This window comes from Schistosoma haematobium, chromosome 6 (assembly GCF_000699445.3).
Source record: "Schistosoma haematobium chromosome 6, whole genome shotgun sequence".
Taxonomy (NCBI): Eukaryota; Metazoa; Platyhelminthes; class Trematoda; order Strigeidida; family Schistosomatidae; genus Schistosoma; species Schistosoma haematobium.
This window is the reverse complement of record NC_067201.1, coordinates 8,332,520-8,350,648: the sequence shown is the minus strand read 5'-3', so window position 1 is coordinate 8,350,648 and position 18,129 is coordinate 8,332,520. Positions and strand designations below refer to the sequence as shown.

Here is an 18,129-nt window from a genome sequence, read left to right as displayed (position 1 = left end):
AAAGAAATGTTTCGCAAGCATTTCATGCTACTTATGAGTAGTTAACATGTGTATATAAAACTATACGCTCACGATCACATTGAAGTTGAACTGTTAGGTAACTTATTATACTACGTAATTGATTCCTTCATAAATTCGAATGAAACTATTATTTTTCGATCACTCATTTCATACATCCAACAGAATGTAATTTTCTTTTCAGTCAAATTGTTTGATAATCTCATACACATAGTTCCCTTTATCATTTTGAAAAGAGCAAGAACAAACATTCTGGCAGAATAGCATGAATTCATTTTTATTTCGTCAATTCTCGTCAACTATTTAATAACCTCTGGTCTCTGATGTATTAGACCTCATACTGATATTAGACAGAGTTGCTTTTATTTTATGTTGAGGTCAGGCTGGTGATATTACTGGGCTATTAATATAGGCACGTGTAAAAGATATTCACCGGATTATATAGTCATCTTTATGCTTACCGGCTACAAGATCAAGTACTTATTTATAGCTAGAAGTTCACTTCAAAAAATCCAGTTAGATGATGAATGTTTGAAACACGAGTGAAATTATCAGGAATCTGAATTTACCTTAAATCTTCGACATCAATTTCTCCGCGTTTATTTTTGTCCAGAACTCGGAATGCATCTCTTAAATCTCTTTCATCTTGATCTTCTTGAAGTTTCTTTCCATAACAAATTAGAAATCCATTAAAATCAATGAATCCGGTAGCTAAATAGAGGAATAAAGAAAGAAATACCGATTAAAAATTCTGTAAAATAATGACAGGAAATTGTAGCTGCATATAAAGGTTTAGATAATTGTATACTAAAGAGTTGACAGTTTAATTTATGTAGACAATACTTAGCAACTTTCAAGTGACTGTCTTTCACTTTCTACTAGATATGAATTGATAAAATCTACTATCTCAGAGACGTTAGAATTCAAAAATAAACATCATCACTGTTATTATACAATAGAGGATTGATTGAATATATTGTGTTTAATCGTGAACAATATCATCAGCATATACTTAAAAGAGAAGTAAACTATTTGAATATCTGCACAATTGAATTAGAGTATATTTTATTGAATCCTTATTTGAGTTTAGTACAATGGTATTAGATTCATTCATGCACTGACTAGAGACGATTTAGCCATTTACCGGTGAGACTATAGTCTATGGACGACCTTTGAGCAACCCTAAAGTGACCTTTAGAATGTGCACCTACATATTAGGTCTAAATGAAGGTTATAAAGCAGTGTGATGGATTAAAATTATGATTTACAGTTGACAGTTAAGGTTAGGAGTTCGATTTGGGGTTTTCATCACGAACTGACATCAGCTAAAATACTAAAGCGCTATGTAGCCAAATGCATGAATGAATTTCGCGCCAAAATCCAAGACTCATTATTTTATATCTGGTTAGTTCGTCTATAAATTATAATCTCACAAATTTATCTAGATCTTTTCTACAGTTTGGTCGGCCTGCTTGAATATCTGGGTTACCTGTTCCTCCGATCTAGATATTTCATCAAGTTATCTGTTTTGTTGTTTGTTTTAGCACATCATTATGTCTATTGTGCGCACAATTTATTCAGGCGCGTTTATGAAAAGTTTACAACCTTTCGCTATACGTGATACAAAAAGGTACAATCAGCGACATCATGGTGGCTGGCAATATGCATTGAAACGAATGAACATTAATCAAATGTGGATTACCGAACTCCTAACATCTAACCGGTCATCATTCAAAATTTATCGTCACAATAGATCAAGGTATAAGAAAAGGAAACTTGTTGAAATACTTTATGCTGAGAATTCTATGTTGTACCAAAAATATAATGTTGAATAAAGCTTCTAATAATAATAATAACTTATCATCAGCTCACTGAACAAAATGTTATAAAGTCATATGAATCATCAATTTAATTTATAGTCACCAAAAAGTGTTAGAATAGGAATATTAAGAATGAACAAATTATTCATTATCATTGAGATCATGAACCGATTGATGTTAGACCACCATTGAAAACCTGGAAGAAATGGACGGCCGTTTCGTCCTATTACGGGACTCCTCAGCAGTGCAAGAGAGCGGGATCATGGAAACGCATTGCTGAGGAGTCCCACAATGGGACGGAACGGCCGTCCATTGCTTCCAGGTTTTCAATGGTTGTCTAACATCAATCGGTTCATGATCTCAATAAAAAAAATTTAATGATCTCCACAACCCCTATACTGATATTTATTATTAGTTATAAATCATTTTTGTCTACTTATAAATACGATTAAACTCAAGTCAGTAATGACATTCACTAATATGAACTCTAATGTGATTCGTCATATTTCTCGCCAGTTTTTTTAAAAATTCATTAGTTTGTAAGTTGTTTATACTGTGGTAATTTAAAAAGTAAGTCTCCAAATAATGTTCTATACCAGACTGTTGTTGCTACCTTGACGTGGTGGTCGGATGATGCGACCGAACTATACTGGCTGGAACAACCGTTCCTCAAGGTCCTACCATAGGTTATAGGATCTTGAGGGAACGAATGGCGTATGAACCAATTGTTGATTACCGGCTACCATGGGATTGCATCTCTTGACGTTTCTTGTGGATTAGACCTTTAGGTCGAAGGCTCCGGGTGTGGCCTCCTAAGAAAACCACCTGTTTCGATTTGGGCACCCGGGAAATATCCCAGCCCTCACACAAATCGAATGATTTATGTGGCGCATATCTATTTGGTGCCTCCTTGTACCATTGTGTTTAAACAAATAATAAATAAATAAGGATTTCATTTCAAGCTCCAACTCTCAATTTATTTGCTTTTTTTATCCGGCAAGTTAGAATGCTTCGTATTCATATAACATATATGTAGACAGATAACTTCAAACGGTTAAAATGAAGTCCCCAGTGAAAATTATACTCTTCTATGCAATAGTAATACATTTTAAATGAACAAAAAATACCCCAAAATACTGAATATTGCACAATTACTGAATATTGAAAGAGGATAACTATCCTCATACGAAAGAAATATAATTATAGCTTGAAATAACCCCTACATTCACTTGGTATTTTTTATTTGAATCTTCCCGACGCTTGTGAATTAAGGCGATATCGAGGTAATACGCATAGTACGCACATAAACCAATAAGAGACTGATCAGTTGCAGTCCTAAATATCAATGGGAAGATCCAAGTAAACAATACCAAGTGAATTTCAACTTCACCCCATTGCACTAGTAAGTGGTTATCAGGACTCAGTAGCTAAGTTGATAATGCGATGGCGTTTGAAGCGAATGGTACTGATTTCGAGTCCCAGAGTGAACATCAACTCTGAGATTCAGGTACATCCAGTTGACGAGTCCGAAATAGGACGAAACGTGCATCAAACTGGATTCCACTGCTAGCCACTATTCATCTTTGCTTATAACCCCTACATTTCTAATTGCTAATAAAATCACAATTCGATAAGGTTTTTTTATAGCCCTCTAGTTTAGTATTTTTACCTACCTATTAACTTTAAGTATTCCAACTAATCAATTAGTCAGATAATTACACTTCAACTGGTTCATTGTAAGTGGCAATGTGTATTGATCAATATCATAATTAACCAATCACAAAATAATATAAAAGGAAGAATAGAATAATGATAGATCGATCATCAAAGAACTGATTATCTAAGTGCATTTTTTTCTATCCCATGTTTTTTGTCCAAAAACAAACAAACAAACAATGTACCTGCTTGATATAGTTTAACAGTGTAATGGGGTAAGGATAAACTCCACTCTTATTTGTAATTTTGACCCTGCACCTGACACTATTGTACTTTATGATGGAGGGTGTGTTTTGTTCTCTGTTGTTTTTACTAGCTTACATGGAAAAATGTGGAGTTTTCCACGACGAAATTACCACTCCATCGTGCTACGAACGTGTCAAGTATAGCACAATCAGTCATGATGGAAGAAAAAATACAACACAGAAAAGGACAAATTCATATTGTATTGCTTATTTGAATCTTCCCATTGATGTTCAGGACTTCAATTGATCATTCTCTTATTAGCATGTGTGCATCCTGTACGGATTGCCTCGATATTGCCTTAAGTCAAAAGCATTCTAATTTGGATTCAATGCACGTTATTTTGGTGTTGACATTTATCAGTTCAGTTTCATGAAATTATTCTTGTTTTGAGTTATTATATTATTAATTCTGTTGTATTTGTTTGCATTATAAATCTTGGATTCATTGAATGATGATAGTGAACGAGTGGATAACACTTGTTCTTATTGTGCTGGTATTTATCTTTTATATATTAACATACCTAAGGCTAATCAAACACCAAGCCGAATATTTATCACTCAATTTATTGTTAACTCTTTATTTAACTCAGTAACATTCATACATAGTTGCTCACTTAACACTTTATTCCTTAGCTAATCTAGAATTATTTTCATCTAGATTGATCATTATTTCTTTTCATTGTTAAAATGATCTTTGTACCGGAAAAATAATATATCTTGATAGATTGATGAATAAATTGTTTTCTCCTCAACTAGCTACACCAAACAAATTACTGTTTAATACGACGTATCTAGTGACGAAGACAATTGTCACTTAGATGTATATTCACATATACTAAAGAATGATTACTTGGATGTATTCTGTTGTAAGGAAATGAATGTGTTGGCAATATCATTACTGATAAGATTTTTAGTAAAAGGTGTCTACGTACAAACACTTTGAAATTCTTACCATCATCATCAACCTGATCAGCCCATTCTTTCAAAGTGTCTGGTTTAACAGTAAGATTAAGTGCACGAAAAGCCGGACCTAAATCAGTGGTGCTAATTTTTTCTTGTCCTCTTTTGTCAAAACGTTTGAAAACATCTTTGGCAACTGGAAAAAAGGAGAAAAATAGAAGTATTACATAATAAGTACATGTCTATACATTCCTACAATTGAATAATATATGAAAACCGAAAGGACTGTCAGCCAACACCAAAGTTGGAATTTTCAACACTAACAGACCTGAAACTTAGGGAACTCAGTATGGGAATTTATGAAGATTGTAGTATTTTGGTGCTTCCAGATTTTCAGTGGTGCTTTAGCTTAGATTGACTCGTTTATTTAACTTAGGGAATTACCATAATTGTCATTAAAATGTACGGGTATTTATAAACAGCTGTCTACGCAAGACACTCCAGGTCTATTTGCCAAAGACTATCGGGAATAACCTACTATAGAAGAGAATAAGCCGGGTCTCAGCTGAGGAAGAAATAAAGGGAAGAAACTGGAGCTAAATAGGTCACACTATAAGAAAAACATTAAATCGCATCACAAGGCAAAAGGAAAAGAGGCAGACCAAACAACACATTACGCCGGGAATTAGAGGCAGAAATAAAGACGATGAACGGCATTCGGCATCAACTGGAAAGGAGAACTCGGGACAGAGCTGGTTGGATAGCCGTGTTTGATGGCCTATTCCCTAATAAGAGTGGCAGGATTAAGTTAGTTATTAAATAAGAAACATGTATTTACATAAATTGGGACAATGAAGGAGATAAATTCCAAATGACGTTGTATGTTAAAGTATTCTAATGAAATATATCTGAACAAGGATAAAAACCAATCGAGTTTCCATCGACATTTATTGTTCTGATCAGTTATATCAAGCCCGGTGACGCCAGAACATCGAAATTTAAATGGGTTTAAAATATAGATAAGAATAGTTTTCTGTAGTTCAGCTGGTCGTTTAACGAATTACGTCTTGAATGCGGTGAATTAATGGTAAAGGAGTTCGACTTTCAATTGATAAGTCTCAGATTCGAACCCCTCTTCACTTATGTCCTTTCAAGGAAACTGGTTGTATCACTACTAGCTCTTACACTTAGAACGTAGCCAGAAGCCAAGTACATAAATCTGTACCTGGCAAAAATGTTAAATGATGAATGCATACAATGAATGAATCAAAACTGTACCATGGAAATCCATACAAATCAAAGTAAAAAGAATTAATGAATAAAACAGAGAGCAATGATATTTCACCTTTTACTTGATCTTCTTGGATTGTAAAATCATCAATTTTGAAAGCCTAAATAAAATATAAATAAAAAGAAACAGGGTGCAATGTTTTAGACGCTCATAAAAATGTTAAAAGCAACAACGTTTAATAACTGTACGTTTTTACTATATACTTGTCTCAGATCACAGTGAAGACTTGAGTTATCCAGTTACTAATATCAGAAACTGAATTTTAATCAGTTTTCGTCGACATAAGTGTACCCTATGTATATCGCCTAGAATAGATCCATAATGGCTAGCAGTGGGATCCAGGACACACGTTTTGTCCTATTCGGGACTTGTCAGCTAGATGTATCTGCCATGTACTGGTGTTGATATTCACACCCAGACTCCAACCCAATAATTTTCGCTTCAAACCCTCAATGGGTTACCCACCAAGCCACTGAATCCAGACAACCACTTTGATGTGAATATCAATACTGGGACGGAGGTATATCCAACTGACGAGTACCAAGAATGGCGAAATGAGTGTTCTAAGCCCCATTGTTAGCCACATACCAAATTATTTTGCCGTTTATCAATGAAGGTGGATCTCTTGGTTTCATAAAAAGATATTTCAAAGTGTCAAAAGAATAGAAAATATTATTGAGTAAGAGACTATAGTTAATAGTCAAAGTAGATTTATAAAGAAGTTTTTTTCTTGAAATTATTTGCCTTGGTTTCATGGTATTAACTGGCCACTTAAATTTTGATTAATGTCCCCAAGTTAGAATCCATGGATTTATAGTTAAAAGTTATCAGTCTAAATTATTGTGTGGTAACCTTTTTGTCTAAACCAATTTTGAAACTGTTATGCCACTCGCTCCGAGTTATTATGTATAGACACATGTACTTAACTTCAAGACACATTATAAATGTGACGGCTAGTGATACCAGTCAGTTACCAAAACGGAAGTATATGAAACGGTTTTCGAATCTGGGACTTATTGGTTGAACGTTTAACGACTTAATCACCGAACTGCCTATCCATCATTAGTCTGAAATTTTGATAGTTCTATTACAGCTTAAATATCACTGTAAATATGATACTTGGTGTGTTGATCTGAATAGCTCTTATCTCAGTGATGTCATATTGGGCTAAAAACCTCACCGATTAAGATCTAGGATAACATGTCAAACGTTTAGTGCATTCACTTGGAAAACACGACGGTTTTATATTCCGTATTCCTAATAGTGGATTTTTAGTATAAACCAACCTCACAAAATGTTCGTTCAAGTATTTTGCCATTTATGTGGATAACTTTGCTTATATACATATATAAGGCATAAGCAAAACACCTTTCAGAGGACACTAATTGATCGAATTTCGCCATTGAAATCCATATGTCCATGAGTTTTTAAAATTGAGTGACATGGGAAAAATAGGAACAGATTTATACAAATAATGATGTAATTTTATACTACTAATTAGTAGTTGAATATCGTTTGAAACATTTTTCTTGGTGTTGAAAACTGGGATCTCAGCGTGTCAGTATGCTTGTATCATTCGGTCTTATTTAATAGAATCTAGCATACAAAGATGAAAAACTGTGTTGAGAAGTGTGTGGCACGCCTTGTATGTACTGTATCTATACAAAATATTTTCCATGGTAAATCTTATATATTGATCGGATTAATACATTTATGATGATCCAACCATTATTTTCATTATCAACTTAGGTTACTATTTTAATTGATGTTCTTCATGATTTGTACTTTTGCACCAATTGACAAAACTATTTGTAAAGTTTTCTCAACTCACTTTACCACAAATCTTTTGTTTCTATTGTATCTATCATGTTAGCATGATTTATTATTATTAATTCGGTTGAAAGATATTTTGCTTCCTACTCTGTTGACAAAGAAAATAGTTACTTTTATCATGTGTTTGGTGACCTTTTGAGACTTCAGTTTCTAAAAAAGGTCTACTTTAATAGTTACAAATAATACATGAAAGGACTTGAATGACAGCTCTTTTAATATACTTCACATTGACATATATTTCATATGGTATTGTTGTAAACCAAAATAGAATAATGAAATAATGACATCCTAATGAGTAAAAATAAGAATTCTAATTTCTACTTATTTTATTATTAACATCCTACTCAATGTCCAATTTATTTGAACTTATCAAATCTAACCTTAGTGGACACGGAGGGTGTGTCCAAGGGAGTTGGAAAACCCTGATTTCAAACCAATGGTAGATATGGGCTCCACGAATGGCGCATGAACCGGTTGTTGGTCACCGGCTACCATGGGACTGCATCGGCTGACTTTGCTCCATTGCCTTGTGGATTAGAACTTTAGGTCAAAGGCTCGAGTTGTGGCCTCCTAAGAAAACCACCTGCTTCGATTTGGGCACCCGGGCAGTACCCTAGCCCTCACATAAATCTAATGATTTATGTGGTGCATATCTGTTTGGTGCCTTCTTGTGCCAATGTCTATGTGTTTAAATAAATAAATAGTAATTACCTTAGTGATGATAATTACAAAATAGATTAGTTTATAGAAGTGAAAGAAAATTGACAGTCAATACACTTTATTTCATATAGTTACAATAATTTTACAGAAAAATAGATTATGAAAGATCCAAACAAACACAAATGAATGACAATAACAATCAAAATCTTAAATCATTAACTTACCATTCTTTGAATTAAATTTTTACGCCAACAATTACGAAGAACTGTATGATAATTGTGTAAATCAAATGAATTAATCCAAGGTGTAGTTCTAGTTGATCCTGTTCTTATCGACTGATTACTGTGATTTGTTAAACACTGTTTTCTTCTTAATAACGATGATCTTTTGTAGATTGGATTTAACGGTATAATTGATAGACGGACAGATCTAGCGCATAAACTATGCGATCTTATTGATTGGGATGTTTTATTTAACTTTATATTTTCTAAATGAATAGAAGGTGTCCTTATTGGTAAAGGGAGTAAATATTTATCATTCAGTCCATTCTGTGTGTTACCAATATGTGTTGATGATAAATGCGTTTGTGGTGCTAATTTATAACTGTAATTCTTGTGTAGGTGCCTTATTGATTTACAATGTTTTCCTTTAATACCAAAACAGTCTATACTAATACGGCAATCTTCCCAATCTGCACCACTGTGTTGACATGCGGAGGTAGAAGAGAATTTATGACACATCTGATTGACCAATGATGGTGAAGTGTGGCCAGTATTGGCAATTATTGATTTTTGTGGAGTAAAATAATTCGTAGTATGTAATAATGGTGGTAGGGATGTAGAACGTAATTTTTCACCGAACCTCATGGTAGAGGAATTTTCTTTTGATACTAGACGATGATTATTGATGTTGTCAGATAAATTTGATAGAGGCTTGTAAACATTTTGTTGCACACAATTGTTGTTTACACTATTAATACTATAATTGCTATTACAGTGATTACTAGTATCATTATTATTATTAGTATTATTGATACTTAAAGTGATGTTATAACATCCATTTACTTTTTTATATGAATCATTATTGAAACGTGTTGTCGGTATAGTAATGTACTGATCAGATACATGACGATTAAGCAAGCGTGATTCATGTAAATTCTGATGACTTTTCCATTGTCGTTGGAAATTTTGTGTATTCTGTGTGAAGTATGATACAGGTTGCTGGTAGATATAACCATCATTATTGATTTGTAAGTAGGTGCGCGTTACCATATTACATAAGTTATCAGTGAAAATGAAAAAGCACTTTTACGAAAGTCGAAAGAAATCGGATTGGTAACAATGAAAACAAATTTTACGTGTTATTTGTTCGTATATGTCCAGTTGTCTAAAAATAAGATTAGTATGGCAAATAATGTTAACAATAACGATAATAATATTTACAATTGGTTTATCACTAAGTAGTGACTAATGCCATGTATGTTAATTCTTTCTTAGTGCTGATCGAATTCCACTGATCAAGTTTCAGTGTAGTACTGATCTAATTGATTCGACATCGCGTGCACTAATTTGAGATGTCAGCTGGTGATGGAATGTGGAAGACAGGAAACTCTAGATCTAAGTTTCATGCCATTTCACACTCGTCAGCAAAGGCAAATGTAATATTGAGGAAAGTTTTGCTGCCCTATCATCCAGCCTCACATCTCAGTCCTACAGGAAGTCAGTCGCTACTCAGTAAGTACAGTGGTGACGTCTTTGACAGTTAGGCTGGATCGAATCCGCCAGAGAGTATCAGATTGTTAAAGAATACATGTATATCTTGCAGATGAGTTCCAAATAGCATCAAACCTAGGCCTAGTAATTCCTGTCGACTACCTCCAACTACCACCTTATAATCTTAAATAATAATACTTTGTTCTCAAGAAGCAGTAAGTTACATTAGGCATGTCCGTGGTAGTTTATAACAGGGATATATTTGCAGTAGATTAAAATAATTCGTTCGGACAAGATCTCTCACATATTCATCAATATTAATATGACTGCAGAGGGTTAGTGTGGATGGTCGAAATCTATAGATTACATCATGGAATAATCTTAGTTAGATAACTACTGATTAGTTCTTTCAGTGTCTGTCTAGTTTTCAATCAGTAAACTATTTAGACTGATTATACAGTCTCCAAAACTTTATTATACTAATAATATGAATTTCCCTTATTCATTTCATTCTATGTTGAAGGATAATTCAAAATAATTTTATTTGTTTTTATTTACCAAAATTGTTATCTAAATGAATTGGTAGTTCCGTGATATTTTCACAGTTAAAGTCAATAGTAATTTAGTAGTTGGACTCATGAGTCGATTGAACTTAAACCACTATAGTAAACCTGGAAGTACTGGACAGCCGTTTCGTTCTAGTATGGGACTCCGCAGTAGTGTGCATCCACGACCCCACCTGGCGAGATTCTAGGAGTCCCATACCTGGATGAAACGGCCGTCCAATACTCGCAGGTTTTCCATGGTGGTCTAGCTTCAATCGACGCATGAGTCCAACTATTAAATTACTATTGATTTTAACTGTGAAAATAACACAGAGATTGGAGGTAGTCGACAGGAAACTCTGGACCCAGGTCTCGTGCTGCTTGGCACTCGTCAGCGAGGTGTGCCTTTAATCTTGAGGGAACCGGTGCTCCCTGACGGATTCGATCACGTGTCACCCAACCTCACACTCAGAGACGTTACCACCTAGCTATCCGGGTGGCGACTGACCTCCTGTAGGACTGAGATGTAATCACAATTGATTGATCACGCAATGTCGAGTCACCTGGACTAGTGGCCACATTGCAACTTGGTCGATAGTATTCGATCTGAACTAGTAAGAACTTGACACACATGACATTGATCACCATCCAGTGATCAATCAATTGTGGTTTCCATGGTGGTCTAGCTTCACTTAACTCATGAATCCAACTATTAATTTACTTTAGTATCCACAAAATCCCTCTCTGATTAAATTCAATAGGTTTAAATTAAAAAATATAGGTGTTGAATATGTTTACCATTAGATGTACATTATGATTAACCTATTTGTAAATCATTTTAAAAGTTTATTTCAATAAATAGAATATAAATTTAAAATGAAAATAATATACGTTAACTTCAAATGTGGATAATATCAAAAACTGAATCATCATTAAGTTGAATAACAAGTGACTACTTATCGTTGACTAAAGTTTGTCAAGACTTCTTTATAGTTCTAATATCTATATCAATAGATCACTGGTTGATACATTTAAATTGTCAAAACCTTAATATAGTTACCTAATCAGTGACAATGTAACATCAGATCTCTTGTTTAATTTCATATAAAATCAGGAATATACACACTATTCACTTGGTATTGTTTTACTTGAATCTTCCAATTGATGTTTTAGGACTGAAATTGATCAGTCTCTTATTGGCATATGTGCATACTGTGCGTATGCTTCGATATTGCCTTAATTTACAAGCATTATAATCAAAGATGGATAGTGGCTAGCAGTGGAATCCAGGACGCGCGTTTCGTCTTGTTTGGGACTCGTCAGCTGGATGTGCCTGCATCTCAGAGTTGATGTTCACTCTGGGACTACACATTATTGATTTATTTGAAATGAAGATGTTCCATGATCTTTATTGTTTCAGTTAATCTTACTTTCTGAAATAAATCATACATCATTTCAAGTTGCTTTTATTAATTAGTTTATGTTCAACAATAATCAAAGAATTAAAAACAAAATTGGCACAAATTTCTTATTGATTTAAATTTTCAAGGTTATTTTGTCGTTACCCAATTTTACCTTGACAAAATCAATTTGAAAAAAAAACAATTAGATGAATAATTTTTTCATTGTCAGTTTCTCTTTAATTCTAGAAATTATTAGACAGTACACTTACAAATACTTACATTATCCATCTTGAGAGTCTAAACATATAAACACGGAAATATTATTATTATGAAGCAGCATATATGCTGTCTATGATGAATGCCAAAATGAATTACATGTTTATAATGTTCGATGGTTTTGTTTTATAATTTCATATTACAGACTGACTTTAATGAGATAAACAATAAAAATAAGAAAGCACACAACAACTATTTTGTGCATTTATGATAATTCTTGACCTTTTATCAGGGATCGAAATCAAGACTTCCAGGTGTCATGGTGATCAACGAATTTTCAGACCACTAAGTTGGCAACTTATAGTTCATGTATAACATCTGAGTCGGTTCATGATTATTACTGAATAGTCGTCTGTTGCCATTGGTCACTTTTGTTTCACTTTTAATGTTTCTGAAATGATTACAGATTTTCACTTTGGTATTTACCTCCCAAATTAGTCAATAGTAAATATATGACAAGGAGTCTATGAGACAGTGTTAATTGTCTAGGTGACATATAATAGCTGATTTTATTTTGTTGGGAATAAATCATTTTGTTTATTCTTTCTTAGATTATTTATTCCCACTTTACAAGATAACCATAATATAATAAAATTTCTGGTGAATAGTATGAATACAATTTATACTATACATTACTAATAGATGTCAGATTATGTAGTATTATGAAAATCAATTCATTCATGTATGTGCATTTACTTACTTTAAATAATAATACACCAAATTCTGTTAGTACGCTATATTTATTTATTTAAACACATAAATATTGGCACAAGAAGGCACCAAACAGATATGCTGTGATAGTGCCCGGGTGCCCAAATCGAAGCAGGTGGTTTTCTTAGGAGGCCACACCTCGAGCCTTTGACCTAAAGTTCTGATCCACAAGGCAATGGAGCAACGTCAGCCTATGCAGTCCTATGGTAGCCGGTGACCATCGATTGGTTCATACGCCATTTGTTCCTTCAGGATCGTGGAGTCCATGTCTACCATTGGTTTGAAATCAGGGTTTTCCAACTCCCTTTGGGTGGATCCTCCATATCCATCAGCCTGGTTAGGGCACCATACGTTCGCTTTTCGCCATGTCAATTTCTAAACAACAGTAATGCCGCGAGAAGGCAGTGAGTAGTACTTCCCTGACAGTGCTTGTATGCACGTGGCCACTTGAGTGTATTTCGAAATGGAGAGCTAACTCTCCCCACCCTCGGCTGTACCAGGGCATTTGGGGCTCTGTTCAGTGTGAACGTATTTCTTTTTATGAACTAAATTAATTAATAGAGGTTAATGGATGGCTATTTCACTCTGATTCGAGACTGTTCAGTGATGTATACTGGAACTCGATAGAATCCATTTGTTAATGAATTAAACTACGGGACATTACGATTTTAATTTTAAATTATTTTATAAAATAGTGTGTAATTTTTCACCATCTTGTCATGTGTTAATTATAGTAAATAAATTGAAGATTATTGGTGGGATTTATATTTGCATTTGATAAATAATTTAATGTAATTTTTGTAATCATTCTACTAAATGGATGAGTTTGGTGGATAACTGAAGCATATTTTACTAATTTTTCATCAGTGATCTAAAGGTCTAAGGGGTCTCATTTTACGAATTATGAATGGTTAAACTGTCTGCAGCTTTCAGAGTTTGAGTGAATTCTTAAGTGTCGGTACTACTACTACTACTACTGATAATAATAATATTAATAATCCATTTGTTGATATTGATCAAGACAGTTGTGTAAAGAAAAAAAACTTAGATCGGTTCTTGATTCATTGACACTGCATCAGAGTTATGCTTACTATCAAACGACATTTCATTGTTGACAATGAGAAAACTATTGATGACTGTAATAGATGAAAATACGTCAATAAATTTTGCTTTATTTTTACAGTTTACAAGAGTTAACTGAGAGGTTTCGATACAACACATCTTTTACATTTATGACAAGTTTCACAATATAAGAATAGTGATTTTCATTCAAATTATATTATACTGTTATACTAATGTTATAACGTGAAAAATAATGCTGCGGATTAAGGGTAGCGAATTATTGATCGGACCAAAGACGCGCAAACACGTAGAACGACCTAGGGTTCTGATTGGTCTCGCTTCCCTATCTAACCCAGCCAGTTGAGTTCAGAACACAAGTTTCAGCCTCGGAGATATGAATCATTATATTTCAAATATACTTTGTTTATATACCAGTCAAGCAGACCACATCGTACGATAAAATAGAAAATAACATTGTACAATAATGGCCAACAGGAAAATGACACGTTAAATAAATATTGACCAATAAGATGACACCATTTCATGTCCAAGGATAGCATTAGCCTTAACAGGATAATTTTTTGGGATATTTTCCTGAATATCCCAACAACTAAATAGCAAAATCTTCAATTAGACCTTCAGAAGGATCTTTAGTAGTCGACGAATCAATTGATCATAAGATATTTCATGTGATGCTCGTAGATATGGATAGAATTATCTAAAGGGCCAAAAATCCTGGGTTTCATCCTTAAAGGGATTGCAGATGCATTTTGTTGACAAGTTCCATACTAGGATGACAGATATGTTCAATGTTTTCTAGTTTTCAATGGTTGTCCAGTTGAGATCAGTGTGTGATTTAGGTAATAAACGGTACTTTATACCAGAAGGGGATTTGTGGATATTATAGTAATTTTAATAGTTAAGATCATGAGTCAATTGAAGCTAGTTCACGTTGATCAAAATTGATTTCTGCTTTAATTTTTGAAGGTAATAACACTTGTTCAGAAGACGAAATAAGAATAAAGTACTCTTCCGGGTCATTGTGTGTCAGTTTATTGTCATCTGTGATATTTATTGTAATAGATAACAGTAATCTGTTCTTTCTAGTGTAAACGCCTTAGCCTTACATGAGGTTAGTTTGAATTAAAAAAAAACACGTTGGTTAATTTTATGATTGGATTTCTGGGAGAATAAGATTTAGGTCCCGAAGAAGGAATTATTTTCCCAAGGATTGTAGACATTCATTTGTTTGCTTTAACAACGGCAGAAACCATGATGTTTGTAACAGGAGAAAATTAATTTTGCGGAAATGTTTGAACTACTGATTAATTTTTAAAGTAGTATATGTATGTTCTTAAACTATATCCCCGGAAATGTGTGTTCTGTAGATTAACAATCTTATTACATTAAACTATTCTACAATATTTGTTCTTTTTTGTTAAACAGAAGTCATGTATGGTATTCATAATGTAAAAACCAGTTCTAGTAAATCGGATCTTTTAAATTTCAAAACTGTTTAAGCTACAGTAACCTGGTACTCAGTGTGTTACCTACAGTTACCAGGTCGCAACCACATTTTGGGTAAAACTACCAGAAATTTTAAAATACTGAATCAGTTTGTTACACAGACAGCTGGCAATTACAAAATCACTGTCATATATAATTTTTGCATGATTATTAGTATAGGTTTGAATAGTCCCGTTATTGCTATTATCGGTTTCATTTGATTAGTGTCAGTGGGCACAAATGCATCCTGGACAAGTTGTCCCATTATAGCCAATTTATCAACATTTTTATGCAATTGTGGCTAATAGTAGAATTAGAGGTTCCAAGATGAGTATTAAAAGTCAGTTGACGAGTACCACAAAAGAAAATAAATGCCTGACTTACACTCCACTGATAACCACATTCCATCTATTATATAACTGCTATATCGAGGTAATCGTCACAGAATATACATATCTCAAATAAAATTGATCAGAATTCAATTGAAAATACCTACAACAGCGTCATACTCCTCCACACTATTCCTTCCTGATCTATGTTCTAGATAAATGTACAAGTGTCATGTTATTTAGTTAGTTATTTAGGCAGAAAGAAGTTTATTTTTTAAATTATCCCATCAAATCTCTTTGTCATTATCAGACATATTATCATGTTTTACTTGAGAATACACATTCCAACCCACCAATTCTTTTCTTCAATTGAATATTTCGAAGAGAAAAACAACTAAATTGAATAAAACATTATTAAAATATGTGTACTTTCAGTAAATCACACCGAAAAAACAAACTAAACTAAACTGATCAATGACACTTATTTTTGTATTTTAAATGCCATGGAGAAATTCAATTTTCACAATGAAAAAATCTGGTTTTAAAAAAAGTGACAGAAAGGACATACCGGTGGAATGTGCATTTCACAACAACAACAAAAAAGAACAAAATGAGGAAGAAAGAAAAAAAGCGGACGAAAGTTTTCACAAAATTAATATTTTCAATCTTGATCCATTTGATAAAGGTTAACTGATAGTGGTTTAAAAAAAGTCACACGAACACCAATCTTAATTTAAGATTTCTTCTTTTGGTACATATACGAACTGGAATGCGAACAGTTAAGAAGAGTCAAATACCAGAGTTTACATAGATTTTACTATTAATTTTACGTTGGATACAAAGAAAGTAAAATATAATTTTTGTTATACACTAATATTTAATAATTAAACAATCAATATGACATTAGATTTTGGGTGTGCAATTATCGAACCGAAAATTCTTGTTTTATATAATTGTCTATATATTGATTAGTGATAAATGTCATGTTTGTCTAGTCTATCAGAATTGTTCGTATCTTGTTTGTGATAAATGAATGATCATATTGAATAATCAAGTTTATAATAAAAATGGATTGGAGGAGAATAGTGACTTCAAAGAGATTAGTTTCACCTTAAAAATGTGTTGTAATCTACAATCTCATTCAATCACTCTTACCTATTCTAATGCTTGATCAAAGTTGTTACATGTAAGAGGCGTTATTGTTAGGAGAGAAATAAAACTGTTTGTAGAATAAACGTGGTTTCCAGTGTTCACACTGACTCAAATATCGACATAATAACAGTGATCTATGCTATATGTGAGTAATACACTGATTCATAACATCTCGATCACACTTACATCTTATTTACAATATGTCCTCGATCTACTATGCGATCAAGTTGAGTTGACTCAATTTATTAAACAACTGAGTATCATGTAGAGAATAATACATAGTGATATTATTCATTCATCAAACTTTTCAGATCAGTGTTAATTTCACTATCGAAATTACGATCGGTTGGAGTTAACTCATTCGAGATTCATTTCTGTTTCGATTTTCAACTGAAAATCATTTAATACATCAATCATACGTTTCAATATTCACCATGTGATTTGAAATGTTCTGAACAGTTGTTCAAAGAAATTCCTCAAACTAACAATAATGATTCATTCACTGTTGAGTCACTTGTTTATTTTATGGAGAGTTTCGGAATATTCAAGTGAGTATTCATAGAATTACAAAGAAGTGAACACATATTTTTTGTGTTCAGTTAAGAAACTTACCACATCTGATGAGTACATCAATACTCAAAGTAAGCCCATTTTAGTTGACATATCAACCATGACAAGGTTGATGATGTGGGATACGAGTTGAAGTGTGAGGTAAAATATACAAATGAAGTTATGTTAAAATAACTGTAAACTGGTCATCACACACTATTTTCATTCTTCAATTCACTTCATTTTCACGACACTTAAACACATTTATTGTAGACAATAGAAACTCTATTCAATCATCATCATCATCATCATCATCATCATCATCATCATCATCATCATCATCATCATCATCATCATCATCATCATCATCATCATCATCATCATCATCATCATCATCATCA

At 33.2% G+C, this 18,129-nt stretch overlaps 1 protein-coding gene across 1 annotated transcript in view; it reads right to left on the bottom strand.

The window, feature by feature from the left end:
• Positions 1 to 18,129, bottom strand: part of EFCAB9 (EF-hand calcium-binding domain-containing protein 9) — a 36,828-nt gene that overhangs the window by 2,949 nt on the left and 15,750 nt on the right. Inside the window, exons 2-5 of the mRNA XM_035733548.2 lie at positions 8,708 to 9,869; positions 6,045 to 6,090; positions 4,752 to 4,895; positions 588 to 729 (exon numbers count right to left, since the gene is read on the bottom strand). Of these exons, the coding sequence (XP_035589123.2) occupies positions 588 to 729; positions 4,752 to 4,895; positions 6,045 to 6,090; positions 8,708 to 9,754 (1,379 nt within the window). The 5' untranslated portion in view covers positions 9,755 to 9,869. The remainder of the gene's footprint in view (positions 1 to 587; positions 730 to 4,751; positions 4,896 to 6,044; positions 6,091 to 8,707; positions 9,870 to 18,129) is intronic.